The 20692-nt window shown below is 38.8% G+C and overlaps 1 protein-coding gene across 7 annotated transcripts in view; it reads left to right on the top strand.

Moving 5' to 3' along the window:
* Positions 1-20692, top strand: part of Slc41a2 (solute carrier family 41 member 2) — a 121472-nt gene that overhangs the window by 46094 nt on the left and 54686 nt on the right. For all 7 annotated transcript variants that reach the window (XM_005322339.5, XM_078052908.1, XM_078052906.1 and 4 more), the window contains 3 exons: positions 1559-1630; positions 5534-5678; positions 8403-8549. In XM_005322339.5, coding sequence (XP_005322396.1) covers positions 1559-1630; positions 5534-5678; positions 8403-8549 — 364 coding nt within the window. The remainder of the gene's footprint in view (positions 1-1558; positions 1631-5533; positions 5679-8402; positions 8550-20692) is intronic.

Below are 20692 nucleotides of genomic sequence, written 5' to 3' on the forward strand. Positions count from 1 at the left end.
TCTATCACTGGTGCAGGGGAAACAAGCCGAGCGCGTCTTATGGCAAAGGCCCGGGTGCCACCAGGGCTGCCTGCCTGCCAAAGATAGTGGCCTCTGCTTAGCTTATGCCTTCCAAATTTTAGGTATGTTCCCATTGTGTAGACTGTGACCGGAAGTCGTAGGGACAGGGATTTGAGGGATGTAGTGGCCATGGCACCAAGTGAACCTGGCTCTCTCTCCCTCACCCTTTTGCCCCCACCTCCCTTGATCTTTTCCTGGTCCCTGAATGCTTCCTGTCTCCCTGGCTCACTAAGCCACTCTGGAGGGTTGATGTTTTCTCATTCGTAGACTCATCTGAGATTGCTTCCCATAGCCACAGTCACCTCTCTTAAGAATTCTTCAAAATAGCATTAATTTCTCTCATGCTTTGTTCTTGAACTCTGAACCTGAGGTGAATGCACTCTTCAAATGTTGCCCATGTCTCTGTTACTCACTTGAGCAGAGCCCCAGGTTGTTAGAACTGCAAACATGAATTTTATCAATACTTTAGATTCCCAGCTTTAGTCAAGAAATATATCAGTAAAGACTTGCAGGAGTAATTATCCTGAAACACTGAGAAATCTCAATGTTTGATTTGCTGGAGACTTTGAAACTAAAATCTGGAGTGAAATTACAGAATAGAGTCTGTTTTCCAAATTGGTAGAGGAATGTTGATGTGGTCCTGAACCCGCTGGTCTGAAGCCATGAGCTAAGCTCTAGTTTGTACTTGTTTGAAACGATCCATAAATAATAACCCTGTGTACCTCCCTTTATACCCATTCGCCCAGAAACCTTTTTTTAACATTTGAAAACCTTCTATGACCAGGTGATGAATAACTGAAAATCCAGCTTAATATAGGATTTTTACTAATGATTGCTCATTGCTTTCCAAATGACTGGAAAACTTGGCAGTCTTAGTTGTACATTTTTTGAATATTAAGTAGTTGAGAAATATGACCTAGCTCACAGAGACACTGAATATGTGAATAATATTATTTTGGAAAGTATTCGATTTAGAAGAAAGATGTATACTTTTTAATTAGTGAGGTGCATGATCAAAATTTGTGAACCAAATGAATTTTTATTGCTAACAATTTTTGTCATGAATCAAATGTAGATTATATACATATGAACGATTTGTTTAAATCTTGTTTTTTGATTAACAATTCTTCAGATTATATTAGTTTTATGGTATGAAATTAAATGCTAGCAGCTCAAAATTATGTAATTATTCATTGACCCTCAGTACACAGAATTCAGCATTTTAGGGTGATACATGGTAATGTTATTTATATATATATATGTGTAATACTAACTGGGCCACTAGTTCTTATAAGATGGTTAAAGAAAAATGTCCCCCTGAGCATCTCAGCCAATCTGAATGGCAGATGGAGTGAATTCAGAATTATATTCAAGTACAGATGCCCTTACCAGACTTATTACAAAATTATTTTGTACTTTTAAGACTTTATATGCTATTTAAGCAAAGTAAACAACATATAGATTTTTCAGTGATCCACGAAAATATTCACCTTAACAGGTAAATATTGGGAAGATGGACTCACCCATTGAAAAGTGGAACCTAATAATTGGCAACTTGGCTTTAAAGCAGGTAAGTGGCACACAGTTGTTTACAGATCTTGTGTTTACTGGTCTTGGGGTCACCTCTGGAATGGAGTCAACTGTAGTGCTGGGAAGTCTATCATGTTTTACTTTTTTCAAGGTACTAAATCACTTAGTACCTTGAAAAAATAATGGAATTAGTGGATACCTCTGACCTCCAGGAGTCATTTTTTTCTCTAGAAACTAATCAGATGCTTACAAATATAAAAGATAGATATATAAATATTTTCTTTTATAACTATGTGATAAAGCCAGAATTTGTGTTGATATCTTACAAATAAATATTGAACATTTCATTTTTTAGGTGCTATTTTTCTACTTTAATTGTTTTTACCCCTGAGACAGACTCACTGTATTTCTCAGGCTGGTATCAAACTCCTAGGCTCAAGTGATCTTCCTGCATCAGCCTCTCCAGTAGGCAGGACTACTGGCATGCACCACCATGCTCAGCCTACTTTAATTTTTCAAAGTATTTGTTTAATGAAACTGAGTTCTGTATATTATGATCAGGCATTTGTCTTGACTTTTCCTCAATTTGATGTTACCAGTGTTGATATAAATGAGTGCGTTCTATTGCTAATGATATAAACACTAAACTGGATTCTATAAAATCTATGGCTTTCAGATCTCAGGTGAGTACCTCTACTGCCTCTCCCCCATCCCTCCCATCTCTGAGGCAGAAGACTGCAGCTACCTGTGGTAATTCTCTAGCTAGGGTTAGCTGAGGGGATGCACAGGAACTTTAATGAGGTGGTGGAGAATTTGGTTACAGGAATATGGTTTTATGTAGTGTATTTTAAAGACAAAGGAGTTTTTGGATTGTGGTTATTTTTAAAAAATACCTGTGTAATTGCAGGGTTGGAGATAAAATCTGGGATCTTAACCTCAGCTCTAACATTAACCAGCTGTATAACCTTTGTAACTTAGCCCTTCTGGGCTTCCCTTTTGTCTTTCAAATCACAATATTATATTAGAGAAGGCTAAAATCCTTTTCAACGTGAACTTGTTATTTGTGCAGGGGTGATAATAAAAATATTTAATACCATATTCAAATATCCAAAATATTAGTGTATTTGAAAATATATTTGATTTTCTTCTTTAAATGCCCTAAACTCCTATGAAATAATGAGTTGTAGTATGAATTATATATCAAATCATTTTAGTATAATGGCCATTTCAGCATTATTTATTTGTTTTATTTATTTCAGTACTGGGGATGAAATCCAGGGCCTCGAACACGCTAGGCAAGTGCCCTATCACTTAGCTAAATCCCCAGCCGTTTTTCCATTTTGAGACAAGATTTTATTAAATTTCCCAAAGTGGTCTCATAGTCGTGATCCTGCGGGGCCTGCAGAGCTGCCCATGGCAGCAGGTGCCATCTCAGCTTTAATTTTCATTCTGTTCGTAATGCGCACCTTTCCCTTGTCATCCTCGTTCCCTGCAACCTCTGGTCAGGATGGGTGCTGGCAATGGCTGGGGATTTGCTGATCCTAGTTGCCAGAACCCAAATCCCATGTCTGCTTCACTCCATCATCCATGTATGAACAGGGAACCCCGAGCATGCCCACCAGGATAGCATCGGAGCCAGCTGAAGAGGCACCAGTTGCTTGGGACTCAGTTCCAGTGGACAAAGGCCAAGACGACAGGCTGCTGAGTGTGGTGGCACACACCTGTAGTTACAGCAACGCTGGAGGCTGAGCCAGTTCAAGGCTAGCCTCACTCAGCAACTTAGCAAGACTCTATCTCAAAAAAAAAAAAAAAAAAAAAAAAAGGACTGGGAATGTGGTTAAGGTGGTAAAGCATCCTTGGGTTCAACTCCCTAATACCTCCCACCAAAAAGATGTGTGGGTGGGCTTGGGGAAAAGGCTTCACCTGCAAAAGCCTGTGAAGGAGAAGCTGAGCGAGGAGAGGGGTGCAGGGTGGCTGGCCTGTGCTCCCCTTCCTGGAGGTGGGCTGTGGAGGGCAGAGGGGGGAAGAGTAGAGACAGGAGGCCCAGGCGCACTTAGGAGGGAGTGTGCTTCTCTGCTATTAAATTGGGTCCCAGCAGATTACCTGCTACAAGTTTCTTCACCACTGTACAGAACAGCTGCGGGGACTGTGCATAAGTTACAGGGCCCCCGGTGCCATCTGAGGAACCACCACCTTGCTAGGAGGGATGTAGCCTGCACCAAGGTCTATTCAGGCCTGTGGCCCCTGTTTAGCCTCCATGCCCCGAGATCCTTCTAAACCCAGCTACCACTTGAACCCAGGCTTTGCTTTTTCTTGGGCACATCAGTCATTTTCCAATTAGTCGTTGTTTTGCAGATGTACAGAATAGGACTTCTCAGCTCAGCTTTGTGCCTCCAGTTCCTCAGAAATAGATCTACGGATGCATGTGCGTGCCTAGACTCACATACCATGATGTCTGCACCAGGCTCCCTTGCCATGCATACCAGGTCATGCCAGGAAGGACTTGGAATCACAGTGCTGGAATTTACATTAGTACTTAGTTCTACTGCTCTAAGTGTGTGTGTTATTTACTAACCAGCATGAACATGCTGACATGTCTAACGACTGGGCAGCCACAGTGGCTCTCATACCTGGAGGTCAGCTCTGAGGTGTGGGTGATGTCAACAGAAACTGTAATCAAAGCTTGTGAGGCTGGACGGCAGGATATCTAGGCTCTTTAGTCCTGGCCTTTCTGTTGATTTTCTGTACAGTGGTGTCATCCTGCAGCAGGGATCGATCACTTGGAGCCCTTGACCCCATTTCATGGATTGGCTTCAGAGAACACCCAGAAATTCCACTCCAGATGTTGAGTGTTCTGTGTTTCTTAGGGGAAAGGTCTCTGTTCTACAGAATTTTTACCAGATTGTCAGAGGGGCCACGACACACACACACAGTTAAGAACCACTGGGAAAAGTGATTCCCGTGGGCTTTGCTATAGCTTTGTCATCCTGGTAGCCTGAGTCAGCTGTCTGCATGCCTTTTCTTAGTGGAAGTTATTTTGAGTGTTGCTTTGTGTCTGCACTACAGGAAACTATTTATTTATGTAACTTGAATCTCAAAGTTTGATATTATCATTGTCATTTATAGAGTAGGGAACTCAAACTTTTTTGGGGGTGGGGATCAGGGATTGAACCCAGGGGTGCTTAACCACTGAGCCACATCCTCGGGCCTTTTTTTTTTTTTTTTTAATTTAATTTTGAAGACTGGGCCTCACTAAGTTGCTTAGGGCCTCCCTGAGTTCTGAGGCTGGCTTTGAACCTGCAATCCTCCTTCAGGCTCCTGAGCAGCTGAGATTACAGGCATGCACCATCATGTGCAGCTGGAACTCAAGCTTTTATGGTACTAATCATAAGTGTGATTATTTGTGAGGGTATTTTTTAATGTCTGTTTCCCACTGAGACAGGGAGTCCATTTTGACCATGGTCCTATCTCAGTATCAAGCACAGTGCATTGTGCTTGGTAGAATCTGAATAAATACCAGTTGAGTTAATGGACTTAGATAACTTGCCCTGAGGTTAAGTGGTAGAGAAGGATTCAGGCTTCTATCATTTGATTTTACTCTCCCCAGCGCTGCCTGGTGAGCCTGCTTTCCACCTTGGGTGGGGTCCTCTTTAACCTAAAACTAGAATTTTCTTAGATGATCTGTGGATCAATCCTTTGGGGTACTATTAAAAACAGATTCCTGCACCCCATTCCATTTCTGCTGCCACCAGATCAGGGCAGTTTGAGAGCCCACTCTCTGGGAATATAAAACTCATATACAGTAGCTTTTTTAAAAGGCAGTATGACTCAGTTACCAGGGGCAGTATGTCTTCAGGCTTCTTGTATGTAATGTTTACATAGGAAAGATTCTGAGTATTTTTTAAATTACTAATTCAGTTGGATTTTGTAACAAATTTTTTAGGTTCAGGCAACAGTTGTGGGTTTTTTAGCAGCGGTGGCGGCGATCATCTTGGGCTGGATTCCAGAGGGAAAGTATTACCTAGATCATTCCATCCTCCTGTGTTCCAGCAGTGTGGCCACCGCCTTCATCGCGTCTCTTCTGCAGGGTGAGCGGATTTGCAAATGTCTATAATCTTTTGCTCTTAAATGATTTATTTCTCAAGATGATGACTCTCTCACTTCAAATGATATTTATGATGAAAACAACAGAAAAAAGTTATCACAAACCTCAATCATATCTTATTTCAGCTATATTTCCATTTCATTATTTATGAACCTTACTGCAGAGCAGGCTGTTTGAGGCTGTGTCCTGGCCTTTGATGCCCTGGTATAATTCCCAAATAAGATCAGGAAAATAGCCTGAGCATTCATTTGTTTTGTAAATGAAGTTGAGAAACTTCCTGGAAGTCATGCAGGGGATTTACTGGCTAGTCTCTTGAGTAACAAGTGTTCCAGGAATTCTGAGTTTCAAAAGCAGTCCCTCTGTTAAAAAAAAAATTTTAAGTTTCATATTAAGAAAAAAAAATTCCTGTCTGTGGTAGTACAAAAATAACCTTATTCTGAAGACAGCATATTATTGGCTATAGATGGTTAAAGAACTAGTTTAAAAAAACTAACTGCATTAGAACTTCTCAGTTGGATTTTTTTATTAATGTGAACTTTCCACTTGATAACTAGCTTCTTATGGAATAGTAATCAGGGATATAATTTTCTTATTTCTATATGAAATTACTAGAAACGATTGAGATGAAGCTATTGGGAAATTAAATTTCTGGCAAAAGAAAAAAAGGTTGCGGTGTTAGTACTCTCTTTAGGCTCCTTAACTTTTGTTTTCTTTCTGATTTTGTGTCATTTAGAGAGGTTTGAAATTTTTCAGTCCAGCAAGTGTTTGAAATGCCTAGGATTTTCAAAACCATCAAAAATTCAAATTTTAAAACAACTGTACATTTGGTTAAAGCTTCTTACCTTGAACACTGTATCTTCTAGTTTTACTTGACCTTTTTGACCATCTAAATATATGCAGATACCATTAACCACATTTTGTGCTTGAGAAAATTGACTCAGGCAGGTGGGGCAACTTGTCCAATTATATCCACTTGTTAGTGGCAGAGTCAGAATTAAAACCCAACTTTCCTGGTTTTTAGCTCTTTGCACTGAGCCATGATGCACAAAAATGCTTACTTTCAGCTGAAAAGATAAAAGTAGCACTGTCATAGGAGAGCTTCCCTTGTGCTGATTGTGGAAAAAAGATTTCTATGTAATCATATCTTGTTGGATTATTATTTTTTTGTAGCACTGGGGATTGAACCCAGGGCCTCACACATCTAGGCAAGTGCTCTCTGGCTGAGCTACATCCCCAACCCTTTTAAAAAATGTTTATTTTGAAACAAGGTCCAGCTAAGCTGCCCAGGCTGGCCTCAAACTTGCCAATCCTCCTGCCTCAGTCTCCTGAGTAGTTGAGGTTACAGGTCTGTGTCACCACACCTCATTATATTTTGTAGGATTATCATATGACATATTCTAAAAGCACGTCCGATATTGCTTTCTTCCCCCTTTATAGTGATATTGTAAAAAGGGTAAGGTCCAGTGATTGAAAAGGTTTCCAGAATATAATTTACAATGCATTGTTTGATTTAAGACAAAAATTCTGCTCTTTAGAGTATATATGGTACACTAAAAACCACTGGCCTAGAATCATAAGCTATGTGACTTCAGGCACGTATTTAAACCTGTTCTTGGGAACCTCAGTTTTATCTATAATGAGTATTCTGGAATAAAAATATTTGCAGTCTTTTTATTCTAAAAGTGCAGTGAAATTGTTTGTTTATTTTTTATTTATTTTTGGTGTTTGTGCACCCCTGAGTTCAATCTTTATCATTAAGCAACAGCCTGGCCCTTTTTATTATTTTGAGACAGGGCCTCACTAAATTGCCAAGGCTGACCTTGAACTTGTGATCCTCTTGCCTTAGCCTCCCAGTCTATGGGATTATGGGTGTGTGACTCTACACCCAGCTTCTGTTTTTTTCTCCCCAAAGCCATATTTAGATTTCAAGTTGAAAATCTATGTGCTGTGGTTAGCACATAGACATTTAAAATTTTCTTTGTACTTCATCCTCTTAACGAATGTGTTGCTATGAGAAAATCTGTACAACTGGGTATAGACATAAATGTTATCATTTTACTTTTATGTATCTGATTCAAGAAAATAAGAATTCAAAAGTGCAAGTTCACAGTCACATTTTCATCCTCTGTTATCCTGTTGGAGAATTACAAACAAACTTTGGGTTTAAAGAATATCTTTTCCAAAGACTTTCTTGTGTTCTGGACTCTGGTGTTCAAGTTTAATTACTTCCTGCTTCTTAATACTTCAACACTAAAGAACATAACGAAGCAAGCATTTCTAGCTACCATATGTGTACAAATCTGTTGGTCTTCTTCCCAGTTGCCTTGCGTATGACTCACCTTTCGCTGGCATTTTCATACATTATTTGAGGGTTAAATTTAAAAATCTTAGGTCTATTTGTGTGTATCAAATCCTAAGACACACACATTACTAAATTCAAAATTTTAGCTTTAACATAATTTTATGGTCACTTTTGGGTCTTTTAAGTACAACATTGAACTTCTCAGATCAGTGAGCTCCGCTTGGATTTTGTTAAAAGGCATTTTGCCATGACATTGGGATAAAATGTTTTAATTGCTTAATCAGCTTATCCAAGCAGTCTCTCTGGAACTGAGATATTGGTTGTCTGTCCTGTATGTTTCAGTATTTGAGGGATCTATTTTCTTTAAATCATAACATCGTAAGTAATGAACATTCTTTCTTCTAGGAATAATAATGGTTGGAGTTATCGTTGGTTCAAAGAAGACTGGTATAAATCCTGATAATGTCGCTACACCCATTGCTGCCAGTTTTGGGGACCTTATAACTCTGGCCATATTAGCTTGGATAAGCCAGGGTTTGTACTCCTGCCTTGGTAAGTTGATTTGACACTAAATATGTTATTGAGAGTCTTTTAAAATAAATATTGTTGTAGCAATATTGTGACTCCATGGTGACCTTCATCTGTATTTAGAAGTAATCAGAATAACAGTTGTAATTTCTTGTACACCTACTATGTGCTAGAAAAGAAATATAAGGGTTTTCTCTAAATTGAATGAGAAAATTGAGGGTCATAGAAGTTATATATGCTACCCATGTTTTCACAACTCCAGGGAGAAAGGCTGAATGCAGGTCTGTCCTAGTCCATGGTTTCTGCCCTTTCCTCTAAATGCGTAACCAGCTAGGAGTCAACCTTCAGAGTTCTGTGTACCGAGCTACCATCAAAGAATATAAGGTCATGGTAGGACTCAGAATTTACCAACAGGTTGTTTTTTTTCCATCAGACACTCATACCTTAAGTTAAAGACTCACGGTGGTTAACTCAAAGGAAGAAAAAAAAACATGAAAATTAGCCCAAATGCTGCATGAAGCTGGAGTCCTCCTGTATGTGTAGTTCCTGTTGAATAGTGATGGAGAATTTAGTCTAGGGAATTATTTTAATGCAGATTTGTATTCTGAGACTGTTGTCAATGGTATTGGATATGATTTGTGAGCACTGGTTAGATACTAAATATTAATCATGCTTTTATTTTTTAAATGCCAAATTAAAAACAGAAAAAGAGAACAAAAACCCACAGTAATACAAGAAAAAAAATAGTTTACTAGTCAAACAAAAAGCAAATACACACTCTCACATATTTACATGGTCCTATATGGATTTATGATGTGCTTTAAAATAAATCTAAAGTATACTTAGTTTTACGAAGAGTCTTCGATATATGTTCTTGAATTTAAAAAAGGGCTTTGCCCTACCAAATGCGATAATTTTCTACAAGTTATGTTATCAAAGATACTAAATAACTTAAATAACTTAAGGCAATTTTATACACTCAGTGAAGCTTTCCTGAGTGTATAAAATTGCCTTAAGTTATTTAATAAGTGGCATAAAAACAATATTCATTAGGACTTGATTTATATGTTCAGGGACATTTTTAATAATTTAGAAGATAAAGATTTATCCACTTGAGGTAAAGTTTAAGACATAAATGACGAGTGACCTAAACGTGGGATCTTGTGGGGCTAGTCTGGCTTTTTATTGTCATAGAGCAAACGGGGGATATTATATGTGTGAGTGTATTCTGGGTGAGGCTCAGTTCCCTTTTCTTCCACTCAAAAGCAGAAAGTGAGAGTTATGTTATCAAAGAGGTCATCTTCTGAAGTTTATATTGTTGGTGGTCGACTGCTCGTGCCTCTCTCCTCCTCTAGATGATTGTACAGTTTAGAAATAGACGCTGCGGCCGGGCTTGAGGCTTCAGCTCCGGGCTGGAGAGCGTGTTCTCCGGAAAGCCTGCGGCCACTCCCAGGAGGACAGCTACACAGGAGTGACGCCCCTGGTGCCCCTTGCCTGTCTGTCCCTCTGAGGTGGGGACGATGAGAGGAAGAGCAGTAGAGAGGTGCAGAGCATGTCTTCCCAGGGTCGAGGGTGGGAGTTCTGGGTCTTAGTGGTTCCCAGGAAGGAAGGCACACTGCTGCAGGCTTGGAGGTGTCACTGGGACACATTTCCCAGCTGCTGGCTAAACACCAGGGTTTCTCATCAGTAGAAGGCGCAGTGATGAGAAGGTGAAAAGGAGAGGGCCATTGACGAATGTTGATACAGGAAACATGGCGACACAGAGGAGGTGCTGTGAGGTTCCAGAAGACAGACCAGCTGCCGAGCAAAATAACGTGCATTGATTTCTTAATTTTTTATTTTTTATTTTTGGGTACTGGGCATTGAACTTGGGGGCACTTGACCACTGAGCCACATCCCCAGCCCTAGTTTGTATTTATTTAGATACAAGGTGTCACTGAGTTGCTTAGTGCCTCACTTTTGCTGAGGCTGGCTTTGAACTCTCAATCCTCCTGCCTCAGCCTCCCAAACTGCTGGGATTATAGGCATGTGCCACCTCACCTGGCTTAATTTTAAAAGGTATCCAAGTGATAAACTCCTTACAGAAGGCTTAAGTTTAATGTATTATTATCTAAAGCTTTTGCTCTTTTGGGTGTTATACAGTGTTGCATTAATAGTTTTAACTGGATCAAGGAATAAAAAAGTAAAATGGAATGTTACCATAATTTTGAAAAATAGTCTTATTAACTATTGCTTAGGATTTTCTAGGCCTTTTCTTCTGACAGTTGACTCAAAATAATTCAAGTTGAATTAGGTCTTATACATTCATCTGCATTATTGATTTCCCCCAAAGAGATTTTTAAAAATGGGCTTCAGATTGATTCTGTAGTTAATTTAATGGTTAAAGGTATTCCTGAACTCTTATTGGTTCCATCTACATTGTGAGCACTAGGGGGCCTCATAAGATCAGCAGTTGGAGGGCCTGTTTTTTTTTTTTTTTTTAATTTTGAATACAAAGTTTAGGAAGAGACATGTTTAAATTCTAAGATCCTGTTCATCTTGCTGAAAAGTCTAGCTCTTAGGAACAGTTTTAATTCATGATCCATAATGAAAACACAAGATTTAAGAGATAAAAAGAAGATTTCTTTTTAGCTACAGGCTTTGGTTTTAGATGCTGTATATAATACAGAATGGGACATTAAGAAAAGTGTCATGGGGTCAATTTACCAAGAATAATTTTGAATTTATATGCGTCTAATATTGGAGCACCTAAAACACAAAGCAATTATTAGTAGGTCTGAAGGGAGAAGTAGATAGCCATACAATAATCATAGAGGACTTTAATATCCCACTTTCAACAATGGGTAGATCATTGAACGTTGAATTTGGACTACAGTTTAGTTCAGCGGCATCTAACAGACATGTACAAAATGTTCTATTCAAAAGTAGCATGACACACATTCTTTTTTTAAAAAAGAGAGGGGGAGGAATCTTCTTTGTAGATGGACACAACACAATGCTTTTATTTATTTTTTTTAATGTGGTGCTGAGAATCGAACCCGGGTCCTGGGCATGCTAGGTGAGCGCTCTACCACTGAGCCACAATCCCAGCCCATGACACACATTCTTAAGTGTATATGGAATGTTCTCTAGGATAGATAATATATTAGGTCACGAAACAAAACAAATTTAGGAAGACAAATTACATCAAGTGACTTAATGGCATGAAATGAGAAATCAACAACAGGAGGAAAATTGGAAATTTCATAAATGTGTGTAAGTTAAATAACCAGTGGGTCAAAGAATAAATCAAAAGGGAAATTTAAAAAGACCTTGAGACAAATGAAAATGGAAATGCAATGTACCAAAACCTGTGAAATGCAGCAAAAGTAATTCTAAGAGGAAAAACTAGAAAATAGTAGCTAAACCCAAGAAAATAATAAAGGTGAGAGCAGAAATGAATAAAATAGGCAATTGAAGAGCTATAGAATAAATTGACAATCTGATAAGTTTTTTTAAATAAAATTGATAGAGACTTAGCTAGATTAAGCAGAGGGAACTCATATAAAATCTGAAATAAAAGTGGAGACATTATAATGGATACCTCAGAAATAAAAGGAATCACAAGGGACTATTATGAACAAGTATGCTCACAGGTTAGATAGCTTAGAGGAAATGGATAAGTTCCTAGAAACATACCAACATTGACTCAGGAAGAAATAGAAGACCAGAACAGACCAATAACAAATAGACTGCAGCAGTTATTAAATGCCTCCTCCAAAAGAAAAACCCAGGACCAGATGGCTTCATAGCTGAATTCTACAAAGTATTGACAGAATCAATACCAGATTTCTTAATATTCCCCCCAAAAGACCATGTGGGAGGAGGAACTAGAGGGATTTTTTCCAAACTCGTGTTATGAGGCCAGTGTTACCCTAATACCAAAAACAGACACAAGAACGCTGTTGGCCAGCGGCTCTGATGATGAGCACACCTGCAGAAATCCTCAACAAAATTCTAGCAAACAGGATCCAAACATGTATCAAAGATTGTGTGTCATGACCGAGTGGGATTTGTTCCTGGGATGCAGGGTTGGTATAACAGACGCACATCGGTCAGCATGATATACTGGGTAACAGAAGGAAAGGTAAAAACTACCGACCACCTTGATAGATGCTGGAAAAGTTATTGACAAAGTTTGACATCTTTTCCTTTTTATTTTTGCGGTACTGGGTACTGAACCCAGAGCCTTGTACATGTGAGGCAAGCACTCTACCAACTGAGCTATATCCCCAGCCCTCAATATCTTTTCTTGATAAGATGTTCAACAATTTAGGTGTAGAAGACAATTTCTTCAATGAAGGCCATTTTTTAAAGTCCATAGCTAACATCATAATCAGTGGAGGAAAACAAAGTTTTTTCTTTAAGATCTGGTACATGGCAAGTTTGCCCTGTTGCTTCTGTTCAGCATAGTACTAGAGGTAGTAGGGATGTCATTTCTTTTTCTTATCTGATTGCTTTTGCTATTACTTCCCATACTGTGTTAAAATTTCATACTAAGGGACAGGAAGAAGGGGAATTGGGGATAGAAATCAAACTCCTCACATGTATGATTTTGTCAAAATGAACCCAACTACAATGTATGATGAATAACATATGCTATATATAATGTTATCAGAATATATATAAATGTAAAATAATTTATACTACCTCAAGCAATATGCAAGTTCAGTGTAATCCCTCTCAAAATTCTAATGCCATTCTTCACAGAAATAGAAAAGGCATCCTATAATTTATATGATACCACAAAAGACTGAGTAGCCAGTGAAATCTTGAGAGAGAAAAAATTGGAGGGTATCACACTTCCTGGTTTCAGTTATATCATAAGCCATAGCAATCAAAATGCTATAAAATAGACACATAGACCAATAGACCAGAATAGAGAGCCAAGAAGTAAACCAGGGCACGATGTCAGCAAGGACACCTAGAAGACGCATGTGGGAACAAGAGTCTGTTCAACAAAAGATACCAGGAGCACTGGACATCCACACGCGGGAAAACCTGAACTCTCTGCCATGCATAAAAATCAACAAAGAATGGGTTAAAGACTCGAATGCAAGAACTGAAACGTAAATCTCCTAGAAGGAAAACATAGAGGGAAAGCTCCTTGACATTGGCTTTATTTTTTTAATTGTATTTTTTTTATTATTGGTTGTTCAAAATATTACAAAGCTCTTGACATATCATATCTCATACATTTGATTCAAGTGGGTTATGAACTCCCATTTTTCCCCCGTACACAGATTGCAGCATCACATGGGTTACACATCCACGTTTTTACATACTGCCATACTGGTGTCTGTTGTATTTTGCTGCCTTTCCTATCCTCTACTATCCCCCCTCTCCTCCCCTCCCCTCCCCTCCCATCTTCTCTCTCTACCCCATCTACTGTAATTCATTTCTCTCCTGGAAGGAGACTCTCATCGTTATACAAAATTACATATAAGAGGAAGTGAGGGGAAAGGGAAAAAAACAAAACAAAACAAGGGACATTGGCTTTAGCAATGACTTTTTGAACATTGTGACAAAACCAAAAGCAGACAAGTAGGACCATCAGCCTAATAGTTTCTGCACAACAAAGAACAATGAGCAAAGTGAAAGGGCAGAACAGGGATGGGAGAAGACATCTGTGAAAATACCTGGTGAGGTGCTGATATCCCAAATATAAGGAGCTATATATCTTGATAACTAAAACAAACAAACAAACAAAAACTGATTTTTTTTTTTTTAATGGGCAAAGGACCTGCTGAATAGACATTTCTCCCAAGGGATGTGAAAGGTGCAGAACATCCCTAATCATTAGGGAAACACATATCTAAACCGCAGTGAGATACTGTCTCACACCTGTTAGGATGGCTGCTATCAGTAAGACTCAAGAAAGTGTGTTGAGGAGGAAAGGGAATCCTTGTACGGTATTGGTGGGAATGTAAATTGGTGTAACCATTAAGGAAAACTGGGAGTTATTCAAAAAGTAAAAATAGGAGTACCATATATCCCAGCAATCCCTTTTGGGCATATATTCACAGAGAATGAAATCAGCACCTTGTGGAAATATCTGCACTCCGTGTTCACTGCAGCATTGACCACGATAGCCAAGATACCGGAGTAAGCCATCCATCAGATGAATGGATTAAAGAAACCCTGATACACACACACACACACACACACACACACACACACACACACACATGCCCATATGCACACAATGCAGTGTCACTCAAGCTTAAAAGATCCTGCCATTCATGACAATCTGGATGAACCTGTAGGGCTGAATGAAATTAGCAGAAACAAGTTAGTAGAAACAAATGTAGAAGGGCAGTTATGGGGAGTAGGGCTAGGGATGGGGGCAGAAGATGGGGGGATGTGGGTCAAAGGAACGTAGTTGCAGGTCTGAGGACCTAATTATAGCCCGAGGACTGTATTTAATAATGTTGCTTTGTGTACTGGAAGTGAGCTAAGAATAGATTTTGACTGCTCTTGTCACAGAAAGAGGGAGAGGGAATAAATATATGAGATGGGGGACATTAACTTACTCAATTTAAGTGACCATCTAGTCTGTCTATCAAAATTTCACGTCACGTACCTTAAGCGTCTGTAGTTCCCACTCAGTTCTGCAGTGACTTTGCACGGTCCCCTCGCATGCTGTTGGCTGTCACACTGTGCCAAGGTCACTGTTCATTCACTCAGTGGCTACCTTTCTCTTGGTCCTGGGAAAACTTGCTGACTTCTGATAGCTGAAGTAATTAGGGAAACCTCCTCCTTCACCTGCCCACTTCAAAAAGAACAAATTAAGCCCAAAGCTCCGTTTACTCTTCTTGACTTTATTTTTTGAATCACTCTGCACAGCCCTTTATTGCTTGTGGAGGTGTTTGGAGCCTGGTGGTGAAGCTCCTGGAGAGCCTCATCTCCTCCAGCCTCCCTGCTTCTCCCCTCCTGGGGTCTCCCTCCAGCAGAGTCCAGCCAAGCACAGATTTCACGCACCATCCGTGCGGTTTCCTTACGTCTCCCCCTCCCCAGCCACCCTCTCCTTCCCATTAGGCCAGTCAGGGTTCTTCTCACTTTTTATTTTTGGGGGACTGGGGATTGAACTCAGGGGCACTTTATCACTGAGATACATCCCCAGCCTTTTTTGTTTTGTTTTTTGAGACTGAGTCTCACTAAGTTGCTGAGGCTGACCTTGACCTGTTTCAGGGATTATAGGCACATGCTGCTGCCCCTGGCTAGGATCCTTCTCACTTTTTAAGGCCAACTTCATGGATTTTCCTAATCTTAAGTGATCTTTTCTGCTCTGAATTCCAATAACATTTTTTTTAAACCAGGGATTGAGTTTAGAGGCACTTAACCACTGAGCTACATCCCCAGCCCTTTTTATATTTTATTTTGATAACAGGGTCTCAGTAAATTGCTTAGGGAGGCCTCACTAAGTTCCCGAGGCTGCCTTTGAACTTTTGATCTTCCCGCCTCAGCCTCCAAAGCCTCTGGGATTATAGGCATGTGCCACTACACCTGGCTCCAATATCACTTTATTGGCACTCCTTTTATGACATTCTTTATATTCAGCCAGTGATTGTAGCTTTTTGTATAAATACAGTATTTCCCTTTGTGCTGGTATAAGCTTCTTGAGGACAATATAGTTTTTATTTTATTTTTATTTCTCTGTAGTATCCTACAATACCATATATGTAGTAGGTGGTAAATAAATAGCACTTCACCAAACACTATTCATTTTGAAAGTGCTCTAGAAGTAATTTGGGAAGTGTTATATGTGTTCATAGGAACAGAAGATAGATAACTCTCGGAATGATTTGGCACAATAACTGTCCAACGATATAATGGACTATAGCAAAAAAATACTTTTGATGATGACATAGTATCAGGGAGATTCTTGCCAAAGCAGAAAGTATATAAAGATTATTGCTGCAGGAAAAAAAAAAGGTAATACATCACCAGAAAAGATCTATTTCAAATGGAAACAGGAGAGGAAATAGTAACCTAAGCTCTGGATTATGAGATTATGATATATTTTTGCTTGTGGAGGTATTTCGAGCCTCCACAGAAGCATTTCTACATTCACTTGGTAATTTTTTTTGGGGGGGGTGCTGGGAATTGAACTCAGGTCCTCACATATGTAGGCAAGTTCTCTACGCTTAAGCTACATCCCAAGCTGTTTTAATTTTTTATTTTAAGAAAGGGTCTATTCTCATTTAACTAAACTCGCCTCAAACTTGCAATCCTCCTGCCTCAGCTTCCTGACTAGCTAGCATTGTAGGCATGCACCATTGCACGGCCATGCAAAACCCTTCAGACATCCAGTAATCTTCAGAAGCTATTGAACTTAACATTGGGCCAGTACCTGAAATACTTGTACATACTGATTCTTGCCCTTTCTTTCTTGTTTACATAACTTTTTAAAAAAATTCTTAGATGTTGATGGACCTTTATTTTATTTATTTGTATGTGGTGCTGAGAATCGAACCCAGTGCCTCACACAGGCTAGCAAGTTCTCTTCCACTGAGCTACAACTCCAGCCCCCTTGTTTATATAACTTTTAAGAGTATTTTTAAAATTCCTTTTCAATACTTATAGCTATATGGCTGTATATCGTAGGTATTACTTATTTTTGCAGTACTGGGGATGGAACCTGGGGCTGTGCTACTACTGAGCTACTGCATCCTAAACCCTTTTTATTTTATTTTGAGACTCAATCTGGCTAATTGCCCAGGCTGGCCTCAAACTTACAATCCACCTGCCTCAGGCTCCCAAGTAGTTGGAATGATAGGTGTGTGCTTCTACGCCTGGCATGTAGTATTTATAGACTTGAATAAACTATCGGCTTCTAAGTTTTTAGGCAAGATCTGAGAAGCAAAATTTGATTCATTTCCTATTCTTCAAGGTTAGCTTTAAAAAGGTGGCTTAGTTAAAGCTGTAAGTGCAATAGTAATCAGCTTACAGTTATTTTAATCCTGTGAGACTTACAGGGATGTCACTTATTTACAGGGCATTCTAGAGCACTACTGCCTTGATTTGTTGATGTGAGTAGAATCTTATATTATCCTTGAAAGTCACTGTGCTTGAGTGATTTTTAGTATTGTTCCATCTTAGAGTGATTTCTAGAATGTCAGTTCCCTAAGAAATTGTGAGGATTATTAATGGGCATTGAGAAAGACTTGTTTGCAAATGCCTGTTGCTTTGGTGTGTGTGTGTGTGTGTGTGTGTGTGTGTGTGTGTGTGTGTGTGTGTGTGTGTGGTGCAGTGTTGGGTACTGAACCCAGGATCTTACTCATGCTGGGCAAGTGCTCTACCATGCTTTGTTGTTCACACAGAAGTAGCTAATACATAAATCTGTCACTCATAATAGCTACATACCTCAGAAGAATTTGGGATGAGAACAAATGAATGCTATTAAAGAAATGATACAATAGTAGTTGAAAAATGCCAGCATGTTAGTAAGCTTTTCATAGCTGTCACAAAACACCTGACAAGAACAACTTAGAGGAGAAAGATTTATTTTGGCTCATGATTTCAGAGGATTCAGTCTATGTCCATGGTCTGCCAGGTCGTGGTGGAAACATCACGGTGGAATGAAGTGGTGAAGGAAAGCTGCTCAGCTCATGGACACCAGGAAGCACAGAGAGAGGAAGGGCCCTTCCAGGGCACGCCCTAGTGACCTACTTCCTCCAGCCAGGTGACACCTCACATAGTTCATTCAGCCAGCAGTGGATTAATCTTTTTCATGAATGAATCCATTTTGATGGATCAGTTGGATTAGTCAATGGATTAGATCAATCAATTGATTAATTATGCTGGTTAAAAAAACACCTGAATATCTTTACTAGGTTTCACTTGTTAACATTTTACCCCATTTGTGTTATGTTTTCTATTTATGTATATATGTATGTGTGTATATATGTGGTTTTTGACAGTGACTTTTAAAACTATTTATTTACTTTAATTAGATATATATATAAAATAGCAGAATGCATTTTGATTCCTTGTACACAATTGCAGCACAAGTTTTCATTTCTGTGTACACGATGTAGCATCGTACCATATGTGCAGTCATAGACATTTTTAAAGATTATTTCCAATGTTAGAATTTATTTCCATTTAAATTTAAAATTTATTTTCTATTGTTAGAATTTCTAAAAATTGGGTATCACATCCATGCAATTCTCCTTTCTAAAGTGAACAATTCAATGGCCACTATGACTGTGACTTAATTCCAGAACATTTTCCTCACCCTGAAAGAAACCTATCACCCTTTTGGAGTACTCCTCATTTCCTCCTTCCCTGCTAATCTGTTGTCTTTGGATTTGCTTATTCTGAGCATTTCATACAAATGGCATCGGATGGTATGTGACCTTTTATGTCTTAGCATGATGTTTTCAGGGTTCATCCATATTCTAGCATTAATCCGTATTGAGTCTGAGTGCTGAATAGTATTTCATTGTGTGGATCAACAATATGGCTCAGTAATGTGAAGTATCTCCATTCACCATCTGATAGATATTTGGGTTGCTTCCCAGGGATGCTGCTGCTAGGAACATCCCAGTACAAGTTTTTGTGTAAATGTGTGCTCAGTTCCCCTGGGTGTACGCTGAGGAGTAGAACTGGTAGGGTTGTGTGGGAAGGGTTTAACTTTTTGTGGAACTACCCACTCTTTATTTTAATATTTTTTAAGTTGTCGATGGACATAATACCTTGGTTTTATTTATTTATTTTTATGTGCTGAGGATCGGACCCAGGGCCTCACAGGGGCAAGTGCTCCCCCCTAAGCCACAGCCCCAGACCCCCAGTCATTCTTTTTCTTTCCTGAGACATTTTCCCCACTCTTTGAAAACACAGGACAGTGATTCTGGGCCAGGGTGGGTGCTTTTCAACTTCAGATGTCTGTCTAGAGGGTGACCGCTGGGGACGATTTCTTTAGAGTCTGACGTGCTGCTCCTGTTTTGACCTGACGTGACCTGAACTGTGGAGTAGTTCTAGTGGTTTTAGTTTCTTTTTGGTCCCATAGAGAGAGCGCTGGTCACTGCAGTTGTTTTAGGAGGTAGGAGTGCTTCCTCATTGGAATATTGTTTACCCTTATCTAATGATTTATGAGGAAAACAGGGAATCCATTCAACAAATGAAGATTTTTTTCATCTTCTGAAAAACACTGGAGAAAATGAGACAGAATGTAGCATTAGTCATATTCCTTTAAATGGAAGAAAATGTAAAAATGAGTTTTGTTAGTATAATTAATTGGAATTGGTGGTGGCAAATCCAGACAGCCATGGGAATGAAATTTGTTTAAATGTTATTTTAATATCTGTAGTAATTGCTTGTTTCTACCTGATAGAAAAAGTGGAAAAAACTGAATTTCTATCTGGTTCAGGCATCTTTAGTCATAGGTAGGAAGATCTTAAATGTCTTCAGAAGCTAAATAAATGAAAATTAAAGATAAGAATTGAGGTAAGGATTGCAGAATTCTGTTAGATAATATAAAAATTAAGTAACATTTAATCTAGGCTGAAGGCTACAAACAATGACTGTGAGATCAACCTTTCTTGAAGTTATAAAAATTATTACTAAACACAATATGTATTAAAGTTATCAAGAAGAAATCCAGGGTATCCTGTCTGAACTCTTAAAAATAAAACTTTGATAAGCTAAAATGCTATCACCAAAAATGTCTTGGGATGATATCTAAGTGTTTAAATAAAGGATATGCAACTTTCAACCATAGGGAGATTTAAATTTAAATATAAAAATATTTGCAAGTCAAACTCATGGAATTACTAATTTTATGCTAAAGAGCCAGCACATATTTATTTTATATACTTATAACAGCCTACTAGAGCAATATGTCAGTCTCCTAATTCCATTTCAAAATTTATAATTAAGTAATTGACATTGTAATTTTTAAATAGATTTCTTACCAAATTTGTTTACATTATATGAATATTTATAAAAACTTAAGTCACCATATCTATACATTTAATTTACTGGATTTATAAAGATTAAGTACTTGAAAACTTCTGTAAGATAAAGTGAACTTTCTATGTAGAAAGTCTCAGAGTTCCAGTGGAATCAGATATTCTACCTGATTCTTGGTTGGTTGCTGGACACGGTGGGTGCCGTGTTCTTGG

This window comes from Ictidomys tridecemlineatus, chromosome 6, assembly GCF_052094955.1.
Source record: "Ictidomys tridecemlineatus isolate mIctTri1 chromosome 6, mIctTri1.hap1, whole genome shotgun sequence".
Classification (NCBI taxonomy): domain Eukaryota; kingdom Metazoa; phylum Chordata; class Mammalia; order Rodentia; family Sciuridae; genus Ictidomys; species Ictidomys tridecemlineatus.